The sequence below is a fragment of the Tetrao urogallus genome (genome assembly GCF_951394365.1).
Source record: "Tetrao urogallus genome assembly, chromosome: 6".
NCBI lineage: Eukaryota > Metazoa > Chordata > Aves > Galliformes > Phasianidae > Tetrao > Tetrao urogallus.
In genome coordinates, this window is record NC_136819.1 from 39,375,446 (window position 1) to 39,400,928 (window position 25,483).

Sequence of the window (25,483 nt, forward strand, 5' to 3'; positions counted from 1 at the left end):
TAGAACTGAGATCTAACCAGCCAGTTGTCCAGGAATATCACCTAAAGATTCATGAGTCTTTCTAAGAGGATTAGCTTCTGCATCTCCTAATGCAGACAGTGCAAACAAATGCCAGAGCAACAGGGTTACTGCAACCAGAGTTCACCAGAGAGGACACTTTACATGTCCTCCAAAGCGCCAGAAACCAGCTTGACGTGCAGCAGTCCTCATGCTTCTTATTCTTTGTCCCCAGATGCTCTTCAGTGGCTCTAGAACTCCCAGGAGTCCATCCACCGGAGCCCTGCCATGGGGCTGCTGGTGTCAGATGCCATGGGTCCTATCATCCCATAGGACAGAGGATGGAAGAGGTAGAAGCTGTGGGAAGAATTAAAATGCCATCAAGGACTGCACAGTTTTCTGTCTTGAGAACAACGTAGCATATTAGTCCATATGGGTATGAGACTTTTTTTTTTTTTTTTTTACTATGGCTCTGAGCTCCACTGGGGACATTCTAATCTCTGCTGAACACAATACATACATAATCCACACTCCTATCACTAGTGTTGCTCTCATTTAGAAAGCAACAGCTTCGGAGAAAAGCCAGCTAAGAAGATCTACAGCAATGAAGAATTTGCCTGTATTTGAGAGATCTGGCACCACTTAGTATGGGGAGTAGAATCAGAAACACTGAACTGTGAGTTCAGAAGGGAATGGAGCATTCGCACTGAGTAGTAGAATGAAAGATTCCCTGCAATTGAAGGATGTTTTAAAACATACTGCTGAGAGCTTAGGATTGGACTCGATGTCTTAAAGTCAAGATCAGCAGAAATGAGTGGCAGAGACACCATCGAGGACAATTAATAGACACAAAGTCTCCACTGAGACTTTCTCACACTGAGAAAGAGCTGAGCTTTCAGCCCTCACCTGTACATGATGAGCAGAATCAGTGTCAGGATCCCCCCTCCATAAACTCTTCTAGCTGTAGTGCTGGGTGACAAGAACTGAGAAAAAAACTTCAGTAGTGTGTCCCAGGTGATTCCTAGGAGAATAATGAGACAGAAGTCAGGATCGGTGCAGATGCCAAAGACAACAGTTGTTACACTGCCACACTGTGCTGACAAAGCTCTGTTATCACCAGAGGACCTTACCGATTTTTAAATTCATTTCCCTTGCTAACCATCACAACTACAGAGATGGTTTCCTATCAGCAGAAAGTTCTCTTTTCCTTCCCTCCCACCTGAATAAACAGACAAGACATTTAGGCTCCAGCTTGCTAACTAAGGCACAGGAAAAGCTAGAAAAACTAATTACAAATGAAACTGCCAGAAAAGCAGTGACAATAAACAATGGGAAGTAACACTTATAAAAGACTATAGAAGAGCAATGATACGGCAGAGAATAGGGATCACATCTCAATTCAAATGCCCTAACCTCCAGACACAGCTGCTCCCTGAGGGTGGCAACACAAAGAGACAGTTTGGCAACACAAGCTGCTTTGTGAAGAACATTTTCAGTAAGTCAGTGTTTTCAAGTTCTCTGCACAAGCCAAAAACGTAAAACTGTTTAGTCTGAAAATGTTCCATCTAACAGAATAAGAGAATTTCACCCATGTCTCTGCCTCACCTTCTCCTAGCATCCAATATTTACCTGTCAACATGCTGGAAAAAAGCATGGCAGGAAAGTAGTGGTGAAAGTAGAGAACTCTGCCCATCATGAAGAAGGGTAGGTAATGAAGGAGCCAGCCCAGAGCAACCTGCCCTCCACCACAGAGCACAACTCGAGACAGCTCTGGAACACAAACAAACATGTTTCAGCAGAAAAGAATTCAACATACAATTCCTCTTAACAAGCTCTGTCACAGTCAGTAGTACGCTACACATTCACAGTATTACATTTTCCTACTACACAGTACCTAGCATGTTGTAATATATCGTTACATGCTGTATTATATTACTGTATTACATAAGAGTTATCCAAAAAAGTCTCAATGGACAAGCAGCAGATTGACCAGGCTCTACGTTAAGACCAAATTTGCAGTTCCTCAGTGTATACACAGGTCATTTCAATTTCAGATGTCTTTGATTCTGTCCGCAACAAGACTACAGGCCAGCTAGATGATCACTTTGCCAGCCTTTCCCAGAAGGAAATGCTGCCTACCTTTCAGAGCCTGGAGAAGGGACTGAGAGCTCTGGTTTGTGCAGATGACTTGGCCAATAGCTAATCACTGTGGGACTGAATAGTGTCACATCACACATTCCAACACAGAGATTTCATTTTCAACACAGAGATCTACAAAATGAAGTAACCACTGATGTATACTGCAAAGGTTAACGTATGATGTACTCAGATTTTTTAAAAGCTCTACAACCCTGGCATCAGATGCAATAAAAGACCCTTAACCATTTATTTTGCATGAAATATCAGGAAATACTTATTTCAAAACAGCATGCATATTACAATGGTACACTATGCTTGCAAAACTTGAGAGTAGACAATTTGGATCAATACACAATCTCCATCACAGCCAACTCAGATAGCTCCTTGAAGTATCTCTACTGAAGATTGGTCTTGTTCATGGTTAAACTACTTGAGGCATGAATCTCACAAACTTTTTCTCATGGACACCACTCCATAACCTAACCTCAATGGTCTTCTACTCCTGGTACACAGTCCTGCCTTTCACAGATTTCTAGGGCATCTGCAAATGGAATTTATGAAAAGGAAAATGGGTATCAAGTAACTTGTGTGGGATAAGTAGCAGTGTTAGAAAACAGATTGTAGGCATCTGCAAAGCAAAAGAAGGTAAGGCCATGTGACCAGTAGATGTATGCCTGAGAAACTTCCTGATGCAGACATTTATCACTTTCTTATTGGTATGTCCAGATCAAAAACAGTCTTTTCAACGAATATGCATCGAGGTTTTGGCAGGGATAGAGCTGAATCTCTTTGTAGAGGCTCACTGATGCTGTTTTCGATTTTTGATGAAAATAGAGGTGATAACACACACTGATGTTTTAATTGTTGCAGAGCAGTGCTTACACTAAGTCAAGGACTTTTCAGCTTCTTGTTCACAGAATCATAGAAACACAAAGTTGGAAAGGACTTACAAGATCATCTAGTCCAACCATCCTCCTATTACCACTACTATCCACTAAGCTACTAGACCATCTCTTGTAGCTCCTCATGCAGATGCCTCTTGAACACCACCAGGGATGGTGACTCCAGCACCTCTCTGGGCAGCCATTCCAGAGTCTGACCACTCTTGGAGAGAAAATGATTTTCCTTACGTCTAATCTAAATCTTCCCTGGTGCAACTTGTGGCCATTTCCTCAGGTCATATTTGTGACCTGAGGGAAGATGCTGACACTCTCCTCTTCCCAATCTCACTTCAGGAAATTGTTGAGTGCTACATGGTCTCCCCAGAGCCTCCTCTTCTCCAGACTAAACAATCCCAGTTCTGCCCTGCCAATGAGGAGTCTGGAGGCACAAGAAGGTGGGAGGAAACACAGCTAGTACAGATGACCCAAACTAGCCAAAGGGATATTCTATACCATATGGTGTCACACTGAGCAACAAAAGCTGAGGAGGAGGAATCACAGAATCATAGGGGTTGGAAGGGACCTCCAGAGATCGAGTCCAACCCCCCTGCCAAAGCAGGTTCCCTATGCCAGGTCGCACAAGTAGGTGTCCATGTGGGTCTTGAACATCTCCAGAGAAGGAGACTCCACAACCTCCCTGGGCAGCCTGTTCCAGTGCTCCGTCACTCTCACCAAAATTCTTGCACACATTTGTGCGGAACTTCCTATGCTGCAGCTTATGCCAGTTTCCCCTTGTCCTGTCTCCACACACTGCCGAAAACAGTCTGGCCTTGCCACTCTGCCCCCCACACCTTAGGTATTTATAGACCTGGATCAGGTCCCTCTCAGTCTTCTTTTCTCAAGGCTGAACAGACCCAGTTCACTCAGCCTTTCTTCATAGGGGAGATGCTCCAGGCCCCTCACCATCTTTGTGGCCCTCCGCTGGACTCTTTCCAAGAGATCCCTGTCTTTTTTGTACTGGGGAGCCCAGAACTGGACACAGTACTCCAGATGAGGCCTTACCAGGGCAGAGTAGAGGGGGAGGATCACCTCCCTCGACCTGCTGGCCACACTCTTTTTAATGGACCCCAGAATGCCATTGGCCTTTTTGGCCACAAGGACACTGTTGGCTCACAGCCAACCTGTCATCCACCAGGACACCCAGGTCCCTCTCTGCAGAGCTCAGAGGAGGGGTCCTTTAAGTGATTTGTCATCCCAAGAAACCATTATGTGTGATAAGCCCTTTTTTCCTGGAAGTGGGTGTACATCTGCCTACTGATGAATGAATTCTTTGTTTTGCTTTACTTGCACGTGCAGCTTCTGCTTTACTTAGTACACCATCTTTATCTTAATCCACAAGTTACTGTACTTTTACCTTTCTGATTCTCTCCCCCATTTGACTTGGGGAGAGTGAGCAAATGTGATGCTTAGAACCCTGCTTGGGTTAAACCACAACAAGCAATCGACATAACTGATAGCAATTGTGGCCAGCATCTCAGCTCTTAACAGTTCCTAAGCAACTGTCATGCTAGGCTGGGCAATCACCTGGCAGAGCACAGCTGGCATATGAATTACTAATGAATCCAAACCTTTGCTTCCTAGAAAAAAATAACCTAGCAAAAACCTACTGTGCTTCATACCCTTGGATCACCTTGAGATGCCAGCCTATACCTAGTTCAGCTCTGTACTCTCCAGCAAAGGAGTGGTAAGATTGTTCAGGAGCTTATCATAACTCCTTTTTGTGAATTATTTACAGAGCTCTTTTCCTCATTAGCTTTCTATGTACATTTTTCAGGATCTTGGTGATTTGAGGATTTCTGATCAAGGCTTACAAGCTTAGGAAATTTGGTAACTCATTGTTTGCCAGACAGAAAGCCAGATTTTACTCAGAGTCATTATTTCTTGTACAGCATCTTCTGTTAGCAATCACATCATTCAGTAGTACACTTTCAAAGCATTATGTAGCCCAGTGTTCAGTATATGCAGCTTCCTGAGTTTAATGCATTAAATTCCCAGAGGCTTTAATACAACATACGGGAAGATTTTTAATACAGGATTCCCAATATGAGATCTTGTGTATCGGCAAACTAGGACGTTATGAGATGACTCTCTTGCATAGGAGGCATAGGAAAACTGATCTCACCTTTGTGTTCAGAAGTCAGTTGGACACCTCTCTTCAGCACCACTGCAGTGGAAATTGCTATCAGAAGATATAGCCCAATAGTGAACAGATTTAGCCACCATACCACCTATGTAGGAAAGAGAAAGATTTAAGACTTAGGGCTGGAAACAGGAATGAACACGAGAGGAAATGAAAAGCTACGTGCAAGTATAAGAATACTACTAGAGAAACAGTCCAAAAGAAGGATGAAAGGATTCGTTATCAGTGGAAAAAGCAAGAGTAAAATTTGCTAAAGACAGTGGCTTGGAAACTCCTGTTCCAACTTACCGGGTTTCCCAGCAAATAAACCCGATAATCTGTCTCATTGACACCAGAAAAACGCAGACCCTGAGGAAACAGACCAGAAGTAAGCAAAGTGGATTTGTATCAACTTGGTTTATATCTGTTTTCTAGTGCCAAAGGTGAGACACATTCCCTTCCCATGCAGCTCAGGTGCTACAAAATAAAGTTGACATCATCCTCAAAATGATTAAGAGGTCTTATGCTTCAAGAAGCACAGTAAAGTACTTGAAAACAGAAAGGGAAGAGGACTGATTAATATACCTGGTAGTTGATGGGCCAGTGCCAGGGTTTAGATGTAACTTCATTGTCCTTTGGTTTCAGGCCACTGTTTCCCTACAGATAAGTCAAGATAAAATTGAAATGAGTGGGTAGTTGTGCTGCAAACAATGCCCCAAAATGTCTGGGTTTACAAATGTATGTGAATATTTCTTCCAAGTAAAGGCTGCTTTCTGACTACATACACACATCATCTTCTGGAAATAGCCATGAGGACAACAAATGTTTTAATACTATTACACAAGTGAAAACGTTCTTTGAGTATCCTTAAAGGCAGTATTCTCTCATTTCTCTTTACCAGGTTTTCTGTCACTGAGTACACATGTTGCATAAGCAAGACCTTTGTTCATTAACAGACTGCTTCAACAGACTTTCTTCCACTCTGAAATAAAATCCTCAGAAAGATTATTTCCATGGAAACCCATGCAGGTGCTTTCTTACCTGAGACAATGTTATCATGGGTTGTCATAGAAATGCTTACTGTTAATAATAATTTGATGACCTTCTTTCTTTCGAGAATTTGAGAAGACATCTGCAAACAAAAAAGTAAACTCTCTTCCCAAAATGGTAGATTCCCATTCTTAGGGGCAACAAAGCTGGTAGAAGAACTAGAAGGCACGTCCTGTGAGGAGAGGATGCTTGGGTTGTCTACTCTGGAGAAAAGAAAGCTGAGAGGTGATCTCAGGGCTTTCTGCAGACTCCTGAGGAGGGGAAGTGGAGAGGGAGGTACCGGGCTCTTTTCCCTAGAAACTTATGACAGGACACCTGGGAACAACACAAAGCTGCTCAAACTAGACACCAGGAAAAAATTCTTTACTGTGAGGGGAGTCAAATGCTAGAACAAGCTTCCTAGAGAGGTGGTTGATGCCACACCTGTCAATATAAAAGGCATTTGAATAATGCCCTTATTAAATATCCTTTCACCTTCAGTTAGCCCCGAAATGGTCAGACAGTTGGACTTGATGATCTCAGAAGGCCCCTTCCTACTGAACTTTTCTATTCAGATGAAGGAGTGAGTAGCTGAAAGATGAAGGGATGTGGCCAAGATCAAAGAACAACCACAGGGAAAGACCACCTTGAAAATACTAAATCTAGTCCATTTGCAAGTATCCTTGGGGATAAAGAGAGAAGAGAAAGGCTGAAAACACAGCATCTCAATGAGCCTTAAGAAATTATCAGGAATTTTTCATTTTCAGTTCAAACACTTATTGTCCTTTTATTGTCTATTCAGCTAATTTTCCTGAGTCTGACCACAGTAATATCCTCCTGCCTTACAAATACTAATTTTACTTTAAAACTTTCAACAGCATGGGAAAAATACTAAACTCCCCTCTTCCTCCCATAAGGAAGAGAATTTCATCAGCAAAGCAATTACAGAACTAGACTGTAACAATATTACATCAACAGCAGAACTAGGCATTAAGCCCATGGCTTCCAAACTTCTGGAAAAATTAACCTCAAGACCACCCCTTTTATGAAGCAAGAATGCAAGCAGGTGGTTGGAGTGTGTAAATTCTGCCCTAGTTTGCAGCTATCACCCACACGTTTCAGAAAAAAACTATTTCTTTTTTTAAATGAAAAACAAAGGAGGAAGAAAATGCCATCTAGAACTAATAATACCCTACCCGGATCATAACCATGTGGGACTCTAGAAGAATTTCCAAAAAAGAAGGCTTCAAAACATCCAGGCTGATATTAGGCACTATAGGAAGAGAAAAAAAATAGATGAGAATTCTGTATGTTTTACATTTTTTTACTCTTGCATAATAAACCAAATTCCCTCCACTTGTGACAAATCTGCATCTAGCACTTCTGTTCATTCCCTGTGCAATTCATTCAAATTCTAAACACAGAGGCTTGCAGTCCAAAGTATCCTCCATTTCACAACTGATATATTCCTAGATTTCCTCCTTTACTCCCAGGAGCAAGAAAAACACAAAGAAGTCCCTGAAGCAGATACCTATTTCTAGCTGAAATTAGATATTGTTCATAAGCTGTTGCCTATTTGTAAGTGAGCCATGAGCATAATAATACACAAGGCATTACAACAGAAGAGGAAAATGCCAAATAAATTGCACAGAATTCCTTTCCTCTGATTTGCACAGCTGCTCTGTAAGGGTGAAGTACACCAGTTTTCGGTAATTCAGAAATCAGCCCAAGTCATCTGCAATTCTTGGGAAGAAAACATATCAAATAATTCAGGCCAAGTGAGGCTATGACACATACCTAACTCATGGATGAAGCTGCAAGGGTCACCTCTCATTATCGGCACACTCAGGTCTCCTCTCAATCTTCGTTATACCTCTACTATCTACTACTTGATTGTACCACAGTGTCATTATTTTGCATCCTCTCATAAGAGAAAATGATACATTAAAAAAACACAGTGGTGTTTTTGTTGGTTAATCCCCAATTGAGCCAATCATATTAAATATAATAACTTGCACTGCACTCACTATAAAACTCCATGCTTCTGCCATCCAGGATGATTACAAAATCCTTTAATAAGTCTTTATATTTCCCATTATACTTGAAGCATTATCTCCAGTTTACTGTACAAACAGTTAAGTTATAGAATCATAAAATATCCTGAGTTGGAAGGGACAATGATCATCAAGTCCAACCTCTTGCTACCTAAAAATTACATTATTTGCCTGAAAGTGTTGTCCAAACACTTCTTAAACTCCTGTAAGCTTGGTGGTATAATCACTTCCCTGGGGAAGTGCTTGACCACCCACTCAATAAAGAACCCTTTCCTAATATCCAAGCTGAATCTGCCCTGAAGCAGAAAAAGCCTATACACCTCTAAACAGTTGGCCTAAGTTTAACAAGTTCACATTTGAGCTGAGAAACAACAGACAAATCCCAAATGCTGACTGCCAGTTCTTGACATCTGATAGTTCATCCATCTCCCTAACAGCAAGCCAAGATGTACCCTCAAAGGAAAGGAAAATAAATGACTTACACTTAGGGTTTATATGATCTTCAAAATTCCAGAGGGAATTCGGAGTCTCTTTCACATATGGTGTGCAGGTGACTTCCACTTGTTCCCAACCCCTGAAGAACAACAGAACAGTCAAACACTACTCCAAAAAGATCACTCAGTATTTCTAGCTCATGTCTTTTTTTTTTTTTTTTTTCTCCTATCTGGCTTCATGCTTTCCCATAACACCAACCACATCATTCAACTCCAGCAGTCACTCCAATGCTATGTAGAAACTGAGACAGGCTTGAAAGGCAGCCTACATCAAAATTCCACTAAATACACAGCCTGTATTTCTTCAGTTTGGCTGCCTGAAGTATAATCTACTTCAAGTCAACTCTTACAGTCTCTCCAGAAAAAAGGAAAATCATCATCATCATCAAGTCAATCCATGACTACAGAAACTCTATTACAGAAACAAAGGTTCAACTTTAGAGGAAGGAATGCTGGTAAAACAATGGTTGACTTCACTTGCTCTATCACTCTATTTCTAGCAGGTCACACCAAACACTACAGGAAAAAGTGTATCGGAGCCTGCAGTAATGTGATGAATTAATTATTTTCCACCAATCACCTCTTAACAGGCTTACTTTCACCAATTAATCCATTAATTAATCACTAGTCTTGGAAGGACAGTGATTATTCCCCTTTGAAGTCTTTAAAAAAAAAAAAAAAAAAAAAAAAAGTATATATATATATATAGTTACCAGGTAGTAGTTACCAGGCTTCCTCCCTCCTCTCAGCTCTTAATGTCATCAGTATTTTGCAGCACTGAATTCTATTAACAGGGTGAGCTTGTGTTAGTAGAAAAAGATACACCTCCTTTCTTGAATGTTGTTGTCAGAGGTAGTGATTTGTCTCATTATTATTATTTTAAACCAGTTATGTTATTTACCCACAAACCCAGTCTTACCAGAAAAATATAAATGCCATTTGCCTTCCTGACGTGGCAGTCACCGGCAGAAGTATCTGCCTGCACTCACTATGTATGATTCAGCATCCACCAGATATAATAGAAATCCTCTTCACTGTAAAAGAGCTAAGGAAAACCTAAGCTAGCAATAACAGAGGCAGCTCTGGAAACAGAAGCACCATGACTACAGAGCCTGCTGTGTCAGGATCCCTTTTAGCATTCCATACAGTACAGCTTTGCAGATACAGCAGCTTGGCTGGCATCAACCTCTGCACATCCTTCATTTTATGATGAAGATACATAACTTGAGAACTCCCTGGTAATATCAGCTTGTTATTGCTGCCCTCACATCGGATGCTGCACCCAAAAATGGCAGGACTGCCAACCACAAAAAGAAGTTAATGCCAACAAAAATAAGTTTGGATGAGTATGGCATGGAACAGCATCAACTGCCCCAGTTCTTTACTTACTGTGAACCTTAAGGCTAAAATGGCCTTGAAGAATATGGCTGTTATCCGCTCCTGGACTTAATGGACAACAAAATCTATGCCCATGCCACTCTTAGATCTACAGGTGTGGGATTGGATTGTTATGGGATTTTTCAGAGCTGCTGCCCACCAGGTACCTTCACTGTAACAAACTGCAGAACTCTAACCCAGATCTACTCTGGTTATATTTTTAGTACCTGCTGATTACTCTTTTATTCTTACAGCAGCTCGAAGTCTTGTGGAGTGGGGCAGGCAGAGCACACAAGCTACATACCACTTTGGCAGAGTCTTTCCAGAAGAGCCCAGAATACACCCTGTGGCCACATGTGTGAGCCGGATCTTACTCCGTAGGACTTTGATAAGCTTCCCAGCCCTTCTGCCCACCACCTCAATCCGCCAGAAGTCATTGGAGTCTCCTGTTCCATTCTATCATGGAAACCCACCACAGCAGAGAAAAACAAAGAAACAAAAATCAATCAGAAGACATACAGATCGAAGCACTGCAAATAAGAAATTCTGAAACTCTAATGGTGGTGAAGCTAAGCAAAGGAACCCACACTACTCTTGCTCAGACTTCACAGTAGAGATTCCCCATAAGGAAGAGATGATTCTTCATATGAGCAACTACCCACAAACACATTTTTATCTTGCCAAACTTAATATTTTTGCTCCAAATTCACACTTGACTGTGCCTCAAAGTTGCATTTTAAAAGGGGGTAACTTGGTGCTTTACAGAAGGGGTTCAGGCAACATTCACTTGCTTTCGGAAACTTATCTCTCAAAGCAGATTTTGTTTTTATGATGCAAAATTCTGTCAACATCTTGTCAACAAAAGTCAGTTGTCTACACAACAAGGCCAAATATATAAAATAATACTTGTCAGAGCAACTTCAAGGTTGCTCAGTTTGGCATTCATGGAATTGAAAGCTGCCAAAGCTAGACTGACAGTAAAAGCTTAAGTTATTTCCTTGTCTGTGTTCACATTAAATAGACCTTAAATGAGATACGCTGTTTTATACTAGATCATCTTTTCTTCCAGCCCAGTAGATCCACATCTATCACCATAACTAACAAACTAAAAGCAGAAATAAATTCCCTTGGCATGGTCTGAATTCTGCCAAAAAGAAAGAACTTTTGTTGAATCCTGCCATTCACTTACTATGCCATAGCCAGTGACCTGAAAGTGCTTCCTTGTCAGGGGAGCCTCATGCTGGTGACTGTGAAGATTTCTAGAAGTTCTGGAATGAAATCAGAAGTCAAGCCTTGTTTTGTTTTTATGCATCAGACAATCTGTTATAACTTTGGTTTGAGCCATTCAGAGAGAGCTGTCAGCAATTGGAGCTGCTTCCCCCAGCGTAACTCCAAGCTTATGCCCCACTGGGAAAGGAGGACAACATGAGTAAATCCAACCTTTAGGCTATAAACACTATCTACAAGTGGAAATAACATTGATTACTGCTCTAGCTTGTAAATCACACATATTTACTGAAACTGCAGAGATTTTCCTTTTTTAAATCCCCTTCTTACAAACAGCAAAGGTGGGGATGAAAGTCTAGCTTTTGCAAGAAGCAAAATAAGATTCTGACCTCCCTTGATTATCAGTTGGTTTTTGAGAGGAAGACTATCATTCAGTCAGATGCACTGAGGTGGGGACCAGCAGCCCCCATTAGCACAGCCATACACAGTGCTGACAACACCCCTCCCCAGTGGTGGCTGTTAGATGAGGCAAGCAGAGAAGCCTGGCCATATTCCAGTCTTTAGTAAATCCACCCACACCAGGCGCCATCATCTCCCACAGCAGAGCTGCTCCCAGCCCCGCCTGCCTGCACACAAAACTCCAACACAAAGAGCTGAGAGCCACCTACTGGATCTTTCCCCCAGTGCTGCAGCTGTACCTCCCATTCCAGAAGCCTATCCCCCTCCAGCATCTGAGTTAAGCGAGCACAGTATTACCAAATCCAGATTTCATCACCTTTATTATCAGAAATTTAGCAGTAAAATCCAAAATCCAAGGCACTTTTTTTTTTTTTTTCCTTCAAAGTCTTACAATCATTTTGGAAGGTTTAAGCAATGATTTGTGAACATGTAATACTGAACACAGTATGATGTGGCTCACAAATACAGAGCTTCTGTTAAGAAATAAAAACTGTGACAGAGCATTGTGGCACAGCGAGGTTAGACTACATAAGATTAAATATTGAGTCACTAGGGCACCCATGTGTCTCTTAGGTTCCCATCACAGTGAGGAAAGGCACAAGTCATCATTTTTGTTCAGTTTCAGGGGGTGTACACTGTCTGTACAGGCAGAACCAGTATGCAGTTACCTTCATACTGTATCTCACACAGCTGAACAGATCTCTGTGCTGCTTGATGAAGCTGAGAGGTTCTGCCAAAGGTTTCCCATTTTACAGACAGCCATCAAAACACAAACCACAGAAGAAAAACTCCATTTGCAAATGCAGACATTAATACACCTCTGTCACATGATCCAACTTGTGCTGGCCTACCCATGCAGTCTTCAGCAGGTCAAATCCCCCACCACTCCTATCTAATCACTCAGACTCTCCAAATCACAGCCATCAGCCTTACTCTTTATGTTCCAGGCGAATGATGTCTCCGTGCCTCACAAACTCCACAGGGCTGGAGGAATCCAACAGATCTGTTGGAGGAAGAAAACCAATCATGCCTGTGCACTAACAAATTGTTGCCACAGAGAGTTCTCAGGGAACTCTGCCTCAAGCAGAGAACACAAGGCAAACCCATTTGTGTAGACTGAAAGCCTGGTGTGAATCACTGCTCTAGTTTAAAGACCAGCCCTGAAAGTACTCTGTAGAACCGTGCACAAATGTGGCCCAAAGCAGAACATACTGCCCTTAAATAAAGGGGATGCTCGGCCAGCCTAACTGAACACCATAACTAGATATCTGCATTTTATTTTCATGCACTATAAAGTGACACTTGCAAGACTGTTCATATCATTATATCTTGGTTATTTGAATTTGTTTGTTGTTTAGACTCTTCCTTGTTGATTTTCATGCATACATGCTGCAAAAATAGAAAGGAAACTAGCCTAGCCCAATCATTCAGCTGCACTACCTGAGGAATAACACCTTCAATAGTCCCAAGCAAGCATTCATGCAAGCCACCTGGACACCGTGCACCGCAGCATACTGGGAACCCTCTTCTCCAGGACCCACAGTCACAATAACAGATTCCACAAAATATGGACTGAGTTCACATTAATTTCCTCTCTGCTATTTGCAACCCCATCTGGTGACCTTCAGCTGAGAAAAGCTGATTTACTTTGACTGTATAACATGGAGAAAAAAGCAAACAATGACAGAGCAGACACAAACGCAGAGTCAGATTGCCCTTGTTCTCCCTTCCATCTCATCTCTATCTATGAAGCACACTTTGCCCTGGAAGGAACTCAAAATATTTATGTTAACAAATGAAGCAGTAATTATAAGAGACTCTTTATCAGTATTTGTTACCTGTATCTGAATCATGCTTCTTTATAATCCATAGGTTATTCAAATCCTTATGTAAGTAGGCTGTGACCTGAAAGCAGAAGATAAATTATTTTACTAAAAAAAAAAAAAAAAAGAAGAAGAAAAAAAAGGCTGGTAATAGCAAAGATGCACTCATCAGCAAATTGAAGGTCCAAATGAATGCATTACTAACACAGAAAAACTTGGCATGATCTTTATGATGGTCCACATAGAAGGCCAATTGCTGGCCACTGCTTAACCCAGATCACACCTTTAATCAGGTACAGCACATCTGCTCTGGAGGGCTACACTTAACAGCAGTTCACTTGCCTTACGAATAAAGCTTCCAACCAACCAGCTTGCCCTGCTCCTACACTCATTCAGAGATTCCTTCCAAAACAACAGGATATCTGAACCTGAACTTCTTGAATTTTCACTGACCAGTGTGAGTAGATGGAAACAGCACTGGCTTTCTAAACTGGCATCGTTGGTAGATATTTATAATAACAGGCTGATTAAGATAACTGTTATACTAGTGCCAAAAGTTCCAAATTAAGGTTTCAGGGACCAACTCATAAAGCAGTAAGTGCCAACTAGCTAACGTTCACTAAATTGCTCAGCTTCACACAGAGTAACTTTTCTTACTGCTACCAAGAGCAGGGAGGCCATCTGGCCTGAGGGTGCTGCTACTGAAAGCCACACTTCCAGGCAGAAGGAACTTTGCCCTCTGTGCTCTCCTCTCCCAGCTGCAGAAGCAGCAAGCCCTGCTCTCCAGGACCCCAGCCCAGCCTCACACCTGTGCCTCCCACCTGGGTGCAAGCAGACCAGCTAGTCGATGGGTGACTGAGGCAGAACATACAGGAGTGTCTGAGGGTGGGAAAAAGGGTGAGTAGGAACCTCACACACCTTGAGGTCATAGCATCAGGAGAGAAGACAGAGAGATCATTATTTCCATCTCTTACTCCCCAGGTCTCCTTGAAGCTGTAGATTCCTTCCTCTCTGCATACCCCTCCAGGGTAGGGATCACAGTGGCAGGAAAGAGGATCTCCATCCTCTCCCACCTACTCCAAACGAAATTCCCATCAACACCCTCCAATTCCCTCTTGCTTGTTTCTACTGCCATAAAGCATATTCTGCACTTAAATTTGGCTTGTTCTATAATGCCAGTTTTGGCATTGCTGTCATGTTAATGGCATTTGGCAATGCTGTCACCTGACAGCATTGGAAGTATTTCTGGCTGGGAAGAACAGCAAGAAAAGATTAATTAAAGTTTTTTTTTTTAAATCCTCTTCCTCATAACAGAGACTGAGTTAAAAACAAACACTTGTTTTTCTCCAGAAACTTTCTGTCAGACAGTTCAGAACAATTTTTAGACACCGACGTTTATCTTAGGAAAGCCACAGAAACAGCAAAGATTTATGAAACTTGATCGTGACAGTCAAAAAACAAGAAATGCACTTAATTTCTGTAATAATTAATTAGCAATACTTACATGGTGGTTTTGTTTTTTTTTAATTTACTGGTTAATCACTTAAACATAAGCCCTTTGAGAGTTCGGCTAAGCACCTTTCATTATGGGCAGCTTATGAACATACAGATATCCAATTGAATGAACAAAGCCTTACAATTTCCCTGGTGACAGATGAGGAAAATAAGGCACAGACGAGAAATTAATTCACAAAACATCACAGAGGCCTGTGGCACAAATGGAAACAACTCTCAGCACTTCTATTCTGTTGATTTTAACACAACTAATAGGTTTGTTTGTAATAGTTTTACATTCTTGCCTGAGGTAACAACTGCATTTTCATTACGGAACATTACTTTTCATTATATTTAAGTCCTAGTGGCCTCCATCTATGGAGATGGGTCTTGCTACCGCAGTGAAGCTCTGTTACTCTTAGTCACCTCCCTGGTGCAAACTGGTGGGCTCTTTACACTCAGGATTCCAAATTAAGTGCTCAACATTGGCATCAAGAAGATAACAGATGCTGAGAAGATAACACAGCTCCTGCCACAATGACACCTAACACTATGTGCAATGGGAGCGAGTAGATGGCTGCAATTAGAAGCAGTATTGCAGGACACCAACCTGCTGCTGGCGAGCCCCAACACCCTCCGGGTAGAGGTGCCAGTGGGAGTGAAGGTAACCCCCTGCCATCCGAAGGTTCTTCATTGTGACCACAGACCCATAGGCCAAATCTAAATGGGAAGGAACAAGGGAAAAAAGCATAAGCCATCTCTCCTATAAATACCTCCCGCAGCCAGCCTACAGTGCTCCAATTAGGCATATGTGTTCCTGCTTTGTTTTGATGAAAGCACATTTCCTGACTGAAGTGTTAATCCAAATAGCTCATTGCAAGCTTTCCTTCCATCACCATCCACTACTATTCCGTGAAACTGTTCTAGAAGTTTCAACCAAACATTATATATCTCTCCCAAATCATTTTAACATAAAGAGCCAGGTTCTAGGCTGAACAGGTGAAATCCCTTTTTGTTGTCTGAAACAAAATAAAGGCCAAAAAAAGTGAAGGTGCATACACACAAAACTGTATCTATCCTGCACTGCTTCAAAGGAGATGTAGCTTTTATCTAAAGTCCCACATGTTTTGACAGCTCAGAACAATTCACTTCTTTGGACACTCACGCTCTGGAATGGAGACATTATGAAGATTGTTCCCAATCAGCTGGGACTGAAAGGCAGAACTGAAGAAACCATCCCCAGGACCACTAAAACACAGAGCAAAAAATGTGACAATTCAAAGACTGGCAAAACATAGCATACAAAGTTCCACTGCGCACAATCAGATTGTTTATACTGAAAGAAAAAGAAAACCAGACGAAAACAAAATAAGAGACTTGGTCTCAGAAGAATGATTGGGTTTTCCTTAATTGCATCTCTAATGCTGTGAATCACAGCTGATACACACGCTCTTGCAGGAAATGGACAAGGACACGAGAACATAAAAATGTGTTCCTTCTGGCACTGAACAAAGCACAATCAATTGTCTTTGTGGGTGCTCTTGTAACAAACAAAACCCACTGCTAGCTGACATCTAATAAAGCCTCTTCTTGAGATTTCCCAAGTCTCATTTCTGCTAAATGGTAAAACCAGCTGACTTGAAATGAAAAAATAATATATTTAATTTTACATTCTTGTTAATGGTTAAATGCTTTTTTCACCTCATCTCTTATGGCAGCATACGGAAAATCATTACTGGACTATTTTGCTGCTGCTTTCCAAAAAAATGCCCTCCTTACCAGAAGGCATTCAGTCTACAGTTCTCTCTACAGGAACAGTTACCAGACATTTTTCATCACAGTCAAAGAATTTTTCAGGAATGCACTGCCTTTTTGGGGAGAGGGAAAGGGTAGGCTGGCAGAGTGAGGTGTGCTTTCTAATTTAAAGAACAACAACAAAAAAAAAGAGAATGGATTTGAGACATATTCAGGTTCAGGAAGACAGGAGGGAGGAAAAAAAAAAAAAAAAAAAAAAAAAAAAAGAAGAAGAAGAAGACACTGAGGACTTGGTTAGGATACTCAATTCACATGTCAGAATGTCTCAAGCTCAAATTCTGTTTCACTGCCAGCTTGGCCAGAGCCCTTCTCTAAGAACAATGCAGAAGTCTGGGAAGGGAATTAAACAAAGACACAGCTCATGGCTGCGCTTTTGATGCTGTGAGCGGAGAAATCCATAATCAGTGTTCTTTAATTCAAAGATGACAGATGATTTTTCTTCTGTAAAAAAAAGAAAGAAGAAAAAAGAAAAAGAAAAGAAAACTGAAATACCTTTTATTTAGTACAGCAAAATGAACAGCAAACATTGCCACATAGAGGGTGAGTGGAAGCAAGATGAGGCAGAGCACTCGAGCCAGGAAATGTTTCCCAAACACAACCTGGAACAAAAACAACCTAGATCAAAGAGTGAAAGGAAAAGATGATTGCATAAGCTACTAGATAGTGTCTTCCTATACAGATAGAATGCAACAAGGGCCAGGTACCTAGGTTTCCTCCACAGAAACCAGCTCACTTAGCAAGGATACTCTCACACTCCAACTTCTTTTCTTGCTCCCCAGTGAGAAGTTACAAAGAGTCAGCAACACATCCTCAATGTTTCAGCTGCCTTGACACAAAAGCTGAGCACTCCATGAAAATCACTGAGAGTGGCAGTTTGTACACAGCTGTGCTAGATTGTGATTGTGTGATCACATCCTGCTAACTCTGCTGGTCACAGAACAAATCATCTGAACACATGATGGGCAGTAAACAGCTGTGGGACAAGAAAATACCATCAATGTTCATTCACAAATAACTACAAAACTGATTAAGGCAAATGTTCTTATCTTTTTTTCCTCCTTTTTTTTTTTTTTTTTTTTTTTTTTTTTTTTTTTTTCCTCCCTAACATGGAATCTATCATACAATCATTAAGCAAAAAAAGAAAAAAAAAGGGGGAAGTTTTTTTGTTTGTTTGTTTGTTTTACAATAGGGGTGGTGAGGCACTGGAATGTGTTGCTCAGAGAGGGGGTGGATGTCCCATTCCTTGGGACAGTCAAGGTGAGGCTGGATGGGACTCTTAGCAACTTGATACAGCTGTAGGTATCCCTGTTCAGTGCAGGGAGCTGGACCAGATGGTCTTTAAGGGACCCTTCCAACTCAAGTGATTCTATGATTCTATGAAAAAGAGCTGCACATATTACAGAAATAAGAACCGACTGAAGCCAACAGGAGAAGCAGCTGCTCAGCACAGGAACTTGAGCAGAAGACTTAACAACTACTGGACACTTGGACAAATGCTGACTGATGGCACGTAACCAAATTTATGCATCAGTGGCACATGAGCTAATCTCCAGTCCCCTAAGCAAAATGACTGAAATAGAAATCTCTTTCACAAAGATCAAAGCCTATAACCACAGATTTCAATGCAGTGTCAAAAGAGAAAACACTAGAAGGAAAGCATCAAGCAAGCTAGGATGGAGAACTAAGATAAGCTGAAAATTGTAGGAATCAGTCTAGTCCCTGAAACACTGCATGTAAATAAGTTGTTTCCTAACAAATGCAGAGATAAGTTATTCAAACTTCATGGGTTTAACCCTTCTTTTTTTTTTTTTTTTTTTTCTTCTTTTTTTCTTTTTCTTTTTTTTCCCTCCTCAAGCACCACAGTTGCCAAATATTTAGGTATTCAGAAAGAAGCATCTACCTTCTGGAGTAAATTTCTTTACACATTCTAACACTCAGGGGCTTGCTGCTTTTGCTGCCAGCAGCACGAGTGAAATCACTGTGCAGCCTGCTGCTGGCAGAAAGCTTAGACATGATGGATTTGTTCCATTTCAAATGCAATTAACTGACTTTGCTCAACAAGTGCTTCTCTGGAGCTGGAATACGGCATCTTTGCAGCTCATATTGATTCACATTAATCAGAGAAAACAAATCACACAGCAGGAATAGAAAAAGCCCCCCAAGACTCCCCTGTTTATGAGACAGGACAAAAACAGTAAGTGAAAGAAACAGAATTTCTAAGCTTCATGAAAGACAAGGAGAGAACTGAACACCTCTCAAAAGATGTGCTCAAAGAATTATTTTTTATCCTGCTGGTTGCAAAACAGTAAATAGTCTATCGAGGTATTTCTCCCAGTAGCAGATTTCACGGTTGCCAGTATACAATATATTAGAACAGGGCACCCAAATACACTAGTGAATTTCTTAGAGCTTAGAAGAACTAAAGATGAGTGAAATCAAGCAGTCTCTGGCTCTCACCATCCTCGGGACAAACTGCAGAGACTGCCATTACAGAGTTTGCCTATGACTCTTGCTGGACTACAGCACACTGCTGCTATGCAGCCTGTGACACAGAAAGTACAGCCTGAGCTTGCTCTGCTCATCATATTCTATGATTCTATGCTTATGCAAACTCAGAACTGCAAAACACACCTGTCTGCCAGGTATCATGCACTCCTCAGAAGGTCAATAACAGAGCAGAATATCATCATGCTTTGGGCCACTGTACAGCCATTTTCAACCTAGACCAAAATAAAATTCATCCAGCTGGAAAAAGCAACAACCTTTTTTTGCGCTCTTATGAGATTATATACAAGTTTTTAAAAACAAATGGCAATAGTTTTTTCTATCACAACACTCATCGCTAATCATCATAATCTACCTCAGTTGCCTGTTTGCTGTAGATTATCACTGTTTGGCTATTTCCATAGTTATCAAAAACCAAAATTACATAGATAAAAGAAAAGAAAGCAAAATAAGGAAATCCTTAACATAAATAAGTTTTTAACGCTCACCAGTGACAAGCTGAGGTTCCCCAGCAAGTCCCAAAGGTCATAGATTGTATTGAGACCAACCAGCAGGACTACAAAAAGGCCAACAAACTTCACCCCCATTGCTCCAGCAAGGTTCACCCCTGTCAGACTCAGCCACAGCCACCAGGAAGCAGAGAATGGCCTGCAGGACAGAGAGATGAAAGCAGAAAATAAATGATGGCTACATGAACAAGCAGCTGTGATCAGAAAAACAAACAGCAATCACTACCCCACAAAATTATGTTCTATTTTCTCCCCAGGAGCTCATGAGTAACAGGAAAGAAAAAAAAAAAAAAAAAAAGAGTGTTTCTGTCACTCTCTAGATGATTCTCATGATACAAGGATGCTCTTGACGCAGGGTCCAGCAGAGGCCATCACATCAGTGTAGGCACCCCTGTATTTCCCCTTTAAAAAAGGGAGCACAGACATCATGTATAAGCTGAATTATCATTTGAAAGACAATTTCACTTGTAAAGGGTTTGAAATCTGAATTCAGACTTCATTAATGAGTTCCATAAAAATGCAAAATTACATCGCTCAGATGTAAGGACAGGGAGGATGGCATCAGAAAAAGAGCAGCCACTTTCAAAAAAGCAGAAAGACCATAGAGAAGAACATTTAGCCAAAGAATAAACAAAAGCTGACATTTAACCAAAGAATAAACAAAAGCTGTAGCAAAAAGCAATGACATTACAAACTAAACTAAAATTGAAGCAAAAAGATGAATGAGGATGACAGGAAATTTAAAAGCCTTTTCCTCCTGACTCCTGATGCCTCGATACCTGTGTTTTGGTTAGAAACCCTTCTGCTCTGCTACGCAACACAAGAGATAGAGCTGGCTTTTAATATATGTAAAATCGACTAGGTAAAGCTAATCCTGTTTTCAAAGACAGGAGAAAGTTCAGGTCATGGTACACACAGCTGCATCACGAGCTGATCAAACACTGCCCTGTATCTTGGTGCTTGCACTCCCTGGCGCAAGAGCTGTCAATTGGAATGGCTCCGCATGGCCCTATATGACTTTGTGGGCTGTGTTTCAGCCATGCTTGCTGCAATCGTGCTAAGACTTAAAGGATCCATTCTTGAACAACACATGAAACAAAAAATACTTATCCAGCATCCTAAGATTTTATGCCTTCAAATTCTGCATGCATTGTGTGGAAACTGCTCTGTACAGCTCAGTCACAAAGAAGCCCTCTGACAAATCCAAACAGCTATAAATCACCACTCTGCTTGGATAAGTCTACAGCAAATATCCTAACCATCACCCTAACTGTATTTCTCAAGTTTTTAACCTCTTTAAATCTAACTAATTACTCTTTACCTCATCCAGCAGGATTTATAAGTACTTGTAAGATTACAGTCATGGTTAAGCTCTGTTACTCTGGCCTGGAGACAAAGAGACTAAGCCAAGACAGCATATTAATATTTTTGCCATTAAGGAGTAAAGCCTTGGCAAACTACAAAAATTTTTCATTCCTCTGTCTCCAACCAACAGTGTCCCATGCCACATTCTTTCCAGTCAAGGAGTTTTAAAAAGATTTTAAACTTCATTTTAGATTTACCATTTCATAACCACTATTTCTGCTGAAATTCTTCTTCCTGAAAAATAATGTATTTAAGTCTCTCTCAGTTTACTTCTGTCATAATCCTTTCTCCCTTGTTTCACAAACCCCTATACTAAGGGGGTTTATCTCCTCTACCATGCACCATTTTCACCTCCAAGTTTCCTGGAACAATCTAGTCTTAGCGACTCTCACAGACTATCAAGTTTCAGATGTGTTCAAGTACTTAATCCATGCAAAAGTTGGGTACCTACAGTTTAAAAAAACAAAAATCTTCATCTTACCTATCTGCACAGGAGTTACACTTCACCATACTCAGAACAGCTCCCATAAGGAAGAACATCAGAATGGGGTCAAGAAGAATATATTGAGACAAAGTAATACAGCCTGTATCTGCAGATACACAACAACAGCAAAAATGTTTGCGGTTACAGAGTGAACTAACATGGCAGGAAGACAGCTTATTTGGTGTAGCTGAGTCAAAAAGAACAAGGGCAATTTTAGAACTTGAAGCAGGCTGGAACAACTCAATGCCTAATTGGATAAGAAATAAACTTTCACTCACAGAAACCAGGCAGAGGAGCAGTACCTGTGAAACAGCAGTCAGTGTGCCAAACATATTCAGATGGAGAGTGCTGCAGACAGCAATGATTAATCTACTAAAGCACCAGAACGGTGCCTGAGGATGATGCAGAAGGAGAAGTCATCTTTCAGATACCATCTTTAAAAAAATGGGAATTTGAAGTCCCCGTGCCTCAATATCTGCATCTCCCAATAACGCTCCAATTCGAGCAGCTTCATTTGAAATGCTCATTGCTCCACTGTTGGCTCAATTCCACAAAGAGCATTACTTATTTCTTACTGTGAACTCTTCCATAGAGTGCAGCTGGTTATTAAATATCTTTGCAGTTCATATGGGAGATATCAATATTTCACCAGTGGGCAAAATTATTCCTGACTGTGTGTGTTGTAAAAATTCTTAAAAGCGATGTGAAACGTAGTCCAATGCTGGGGTCATGCACATAACAGAGATACCAATAAACATTTGACTGTAAAATCCTCAGGAGGATTGCCAATTAAAAAGCTGCATGTAAAATAGAAGGACTTGGCTTTTGGGAGCCTTTTTCAGTAGGCATAATAACCTTCCAGGTAACACATGGTAAGCCAGAAATGACGTTCTCTGAATTCATCTATTCCACTTTGCTGTAGCAGGAACACCTACCAAAAATAAGGATGAAAGCTGTGAGTAAGGCTGCTGGCAGAGACTTGGACAGCTCTAGCACTGTGAGGTAGGCAAAGGGTACCAGGCAGGAGCCAAGGAATGCACAGAACTGTAGGGAAAGAAGATAATGGGAAGAGTTATACCTTTCCCCAGTGTGAAAGCACACACATCCCTTTCCTTCCTTCATGCTGTATACCTATAAACAACAAAAGGTGCTGAAGTTACTGAACTGACTCACTGGTATCACCAGACAAAAGCCAAATGAGCAAAGATACTGCTCAGAGAACAGTTGCTTACACTGTTCTGTCTCTAGAGGTGTCAGGAACAACAGTTAGTCATTCTCCTTCTAGACGACATCAGATTCATAAAAACAAATGTCACGTAAACACATTACATGTCCACCATATTAAACTTATTTCAACAAGATATTAGGATATAAAACCTAAGAAAAATGCATCTCTATCTTACATCTTTAGCAGACCAACATCATCTTCTCTAGACAAATGAGAGTGAGGGTAGCTGAAGGGCAAAGAACCGAGAACTCGGCTGAGGGAAATGTAGAACCATAAGTAGCTAAAGACTGGGTAAGTAAACTAAGGAAATACACCTTCCAGTTTTCATCCTTCTTTCTACGCACCAGCAATTGGCAGCTCTTTTGACTGGAGTTATCTGCTGCCATGCTTATGGCTCTAAGTCTCCTTTAGTAACAGCACAGCCAGGGTTTCAAGCAGAACACCAGTCTGAATAGTAATCTTCCCACTTTGGCTCATTCAGCTTAGTTTCACTAGAAGCAGAATGATCCTGGTTTTCTTGAGATCCCTGGCTCCCAGCCATCAGGGAGTTCAGCAAAGCACAGCAGGGTGAGCAGAATCCCAAGCTCAGCACCATTCCCTTTGTAGGACAGGTAATACACCTGTCACACTCAAGACTATAGACCCTTTAAATTCACAGTAAGAGACAACCTCTAGAATCACCTCACTTTTCACATAGCCTCTCACAGCCAGACATCAGGATTTACTCACAGTACAACTACCAGCATTCTTTTAGGGAGCTTAGAGACAAGGCACAAGGCCAAACAGATCTCTGATCTAATCTAATAGAGCTGCTCTTAAGACATAATACTCTGTACTGAAAAGCACAGGAGAGTTAAAAAGCTTGATACTAGCCTTTCATGCCTTACCCCTCTCATTCCCATGTAGTTGTGCTGTTCATATCTGTCCCCTGGCTTTTGAAAAGGAAACGTTCCATCATATCCACTCAGGTAGCCAGCAAGTCCAATCAGCATCTAAAAAAAAATGAAGTTAAAGAACTGATCAGGAAGGAAAACCCAAAGGGAGAACCCAAAACAGCAGCAGGTAAGATTTTCATACAAGCCAAGTCCAATTCACAGCATAGTAACTTAATTCAGAGACATCATCCAAAGAATGGATTTCTGCACAGAATTAACATGCATCCATACTGCCTTTGTCCAAAAACAAAATCAGAAGGGATCAAAACTTCGGCTCTGACTAGAATGACAACTGCAGGCTTGTAGCCCTGTGTGTGGGGTTTAGCACATTGAATTCTGTCTCTGAACATGCTCCCAGAGCTTAAGGAGGTTAAGCCTGAAAGGAAGACAACCTGAGGTGAAGAGAGCCTTACCAACCCTGTGCAAATCTTCTGTTACTCTAGGACAAGTTCCCTACAGCAAGCCATGGCTTCATGGCAGGCATCTGAGCTGCATAGAAGCCATCAAAAACCATTTGCTTCCTTTAATCTGTAAGCTTCAATTAAACATCCCCTCTGGACCACATAGTTCATTTCTCAACTTGCACATGCTCAAACCTTCCCAATACCCAGCAGCAACACTGATTTGTTTCCTTATACTAAGCACTTCTACAGAGAGAAGATCAAGCTAGGGCTCAGGATGCAGAACGCAAACACCATGAAGCCAACAACAGCTGGGAAAGGTTGGCATTCATTCAAAGGATGGCACAGCCATCAATCAGAAAAAAGGGGGACAAATCTGGGGCTTCTGAAACACACGGAGCAATGCCATTTACCTTCCCCAAAGGAGGATGGACATCAAAGAAGAAGGTCCGGTTAATGTAGTAACTTCCCATCTTCCCAAAGTGGGTTTCATCCCAACTGGAAAAAATAAACACAGAACAACCTACTGCAACGTCGACAACTGTCAAAAAATCCAGGTCGGTTTTTTCCTCCCATTTTTCATCATGTAAAGGGTTACTGCCACACACTCTATGAAGGACAACGCATTGCATTCACTGGGACGACAGCGTGGCGCGTACTTTAGCCTTATTAGGCAGCGCCTTTTCTAAGATTCCGACCCCCGGCCCGTACCAGACGTGCGGTGGCTCGGGCAGGCGGTGGAAGCGGGAGGCGAAGCTGAGGAGGGTGACGAGACCCAGCGCGGCCCGCCAGCCCGCCAGAGGACGAGGAGCGAGCGCGGAGACGGGCGGCGCTCCCTGCGGCCGGCGGGTTCCCCGCTGCCGGAGCGGGCCCGACCCGGCCCTGCCGCCCCCCGCCGCCGGCATGGACGGGGCTCCGCCGCGCGGCAGCAGGCCGGGTGCGGGGCGAGCTGGGAGGCGGAGCGCGGGGCACGCCGGGAGCCGTAGTCCTGCCGGAGCGCCGGATCTGCTGCCGGAATGAGCTCCGCCGCTGCCAAGGTACCGGCGGCTTCGGGAAAGGGCGGGCGGCGGGCAGAGCCGCTGGAAGGC

General features: G+C 41.9%; 1 protein-coding gene across 1 annotated transcript; it reads right to left on the reverse strand.

The window, feature by feature from the left end:
• Nucleotides 1-248: 248 nt before the first annotated feature.
• POMT2 (protein O-mannosyltransferase 2) lies at nt 249-25,300 on the reverse strand (the record flags this gene model as incomplete). Its single annotated transcript, XM_079537082.1, has 21 exons — nt 249-354; nt 904-1,018; nt 1,627-1,767; nt 5,200-5,305; nt 5,506-5,565; nt 5,782-5,853; nt 7,422-7,498; nt 8,762-8,853; nt 10,455-10,606; nt 11,340-11,418; nt 12,770-12,839; nt 13,675-13,741; nt 15,764-15,873; nt 16,319-16,401; nt 17,461-17,567; nt 19,962-20,121; nt 21,829-21,937; nt 22,767-22,875; nt 23,947-24,051; nt 24,809-24,893; nt 25,107-25,300. The coding sequence occupies 21 exons, from the start codon at nt 25,298-25,300 to the stop codon at nt 249-251; spliced, it is 2,199 nt and encodes a 732-aa protein (XP_079393208.1).
• Nucleotides 25,301-25,483: the final 183 nt, after the last annotated feature.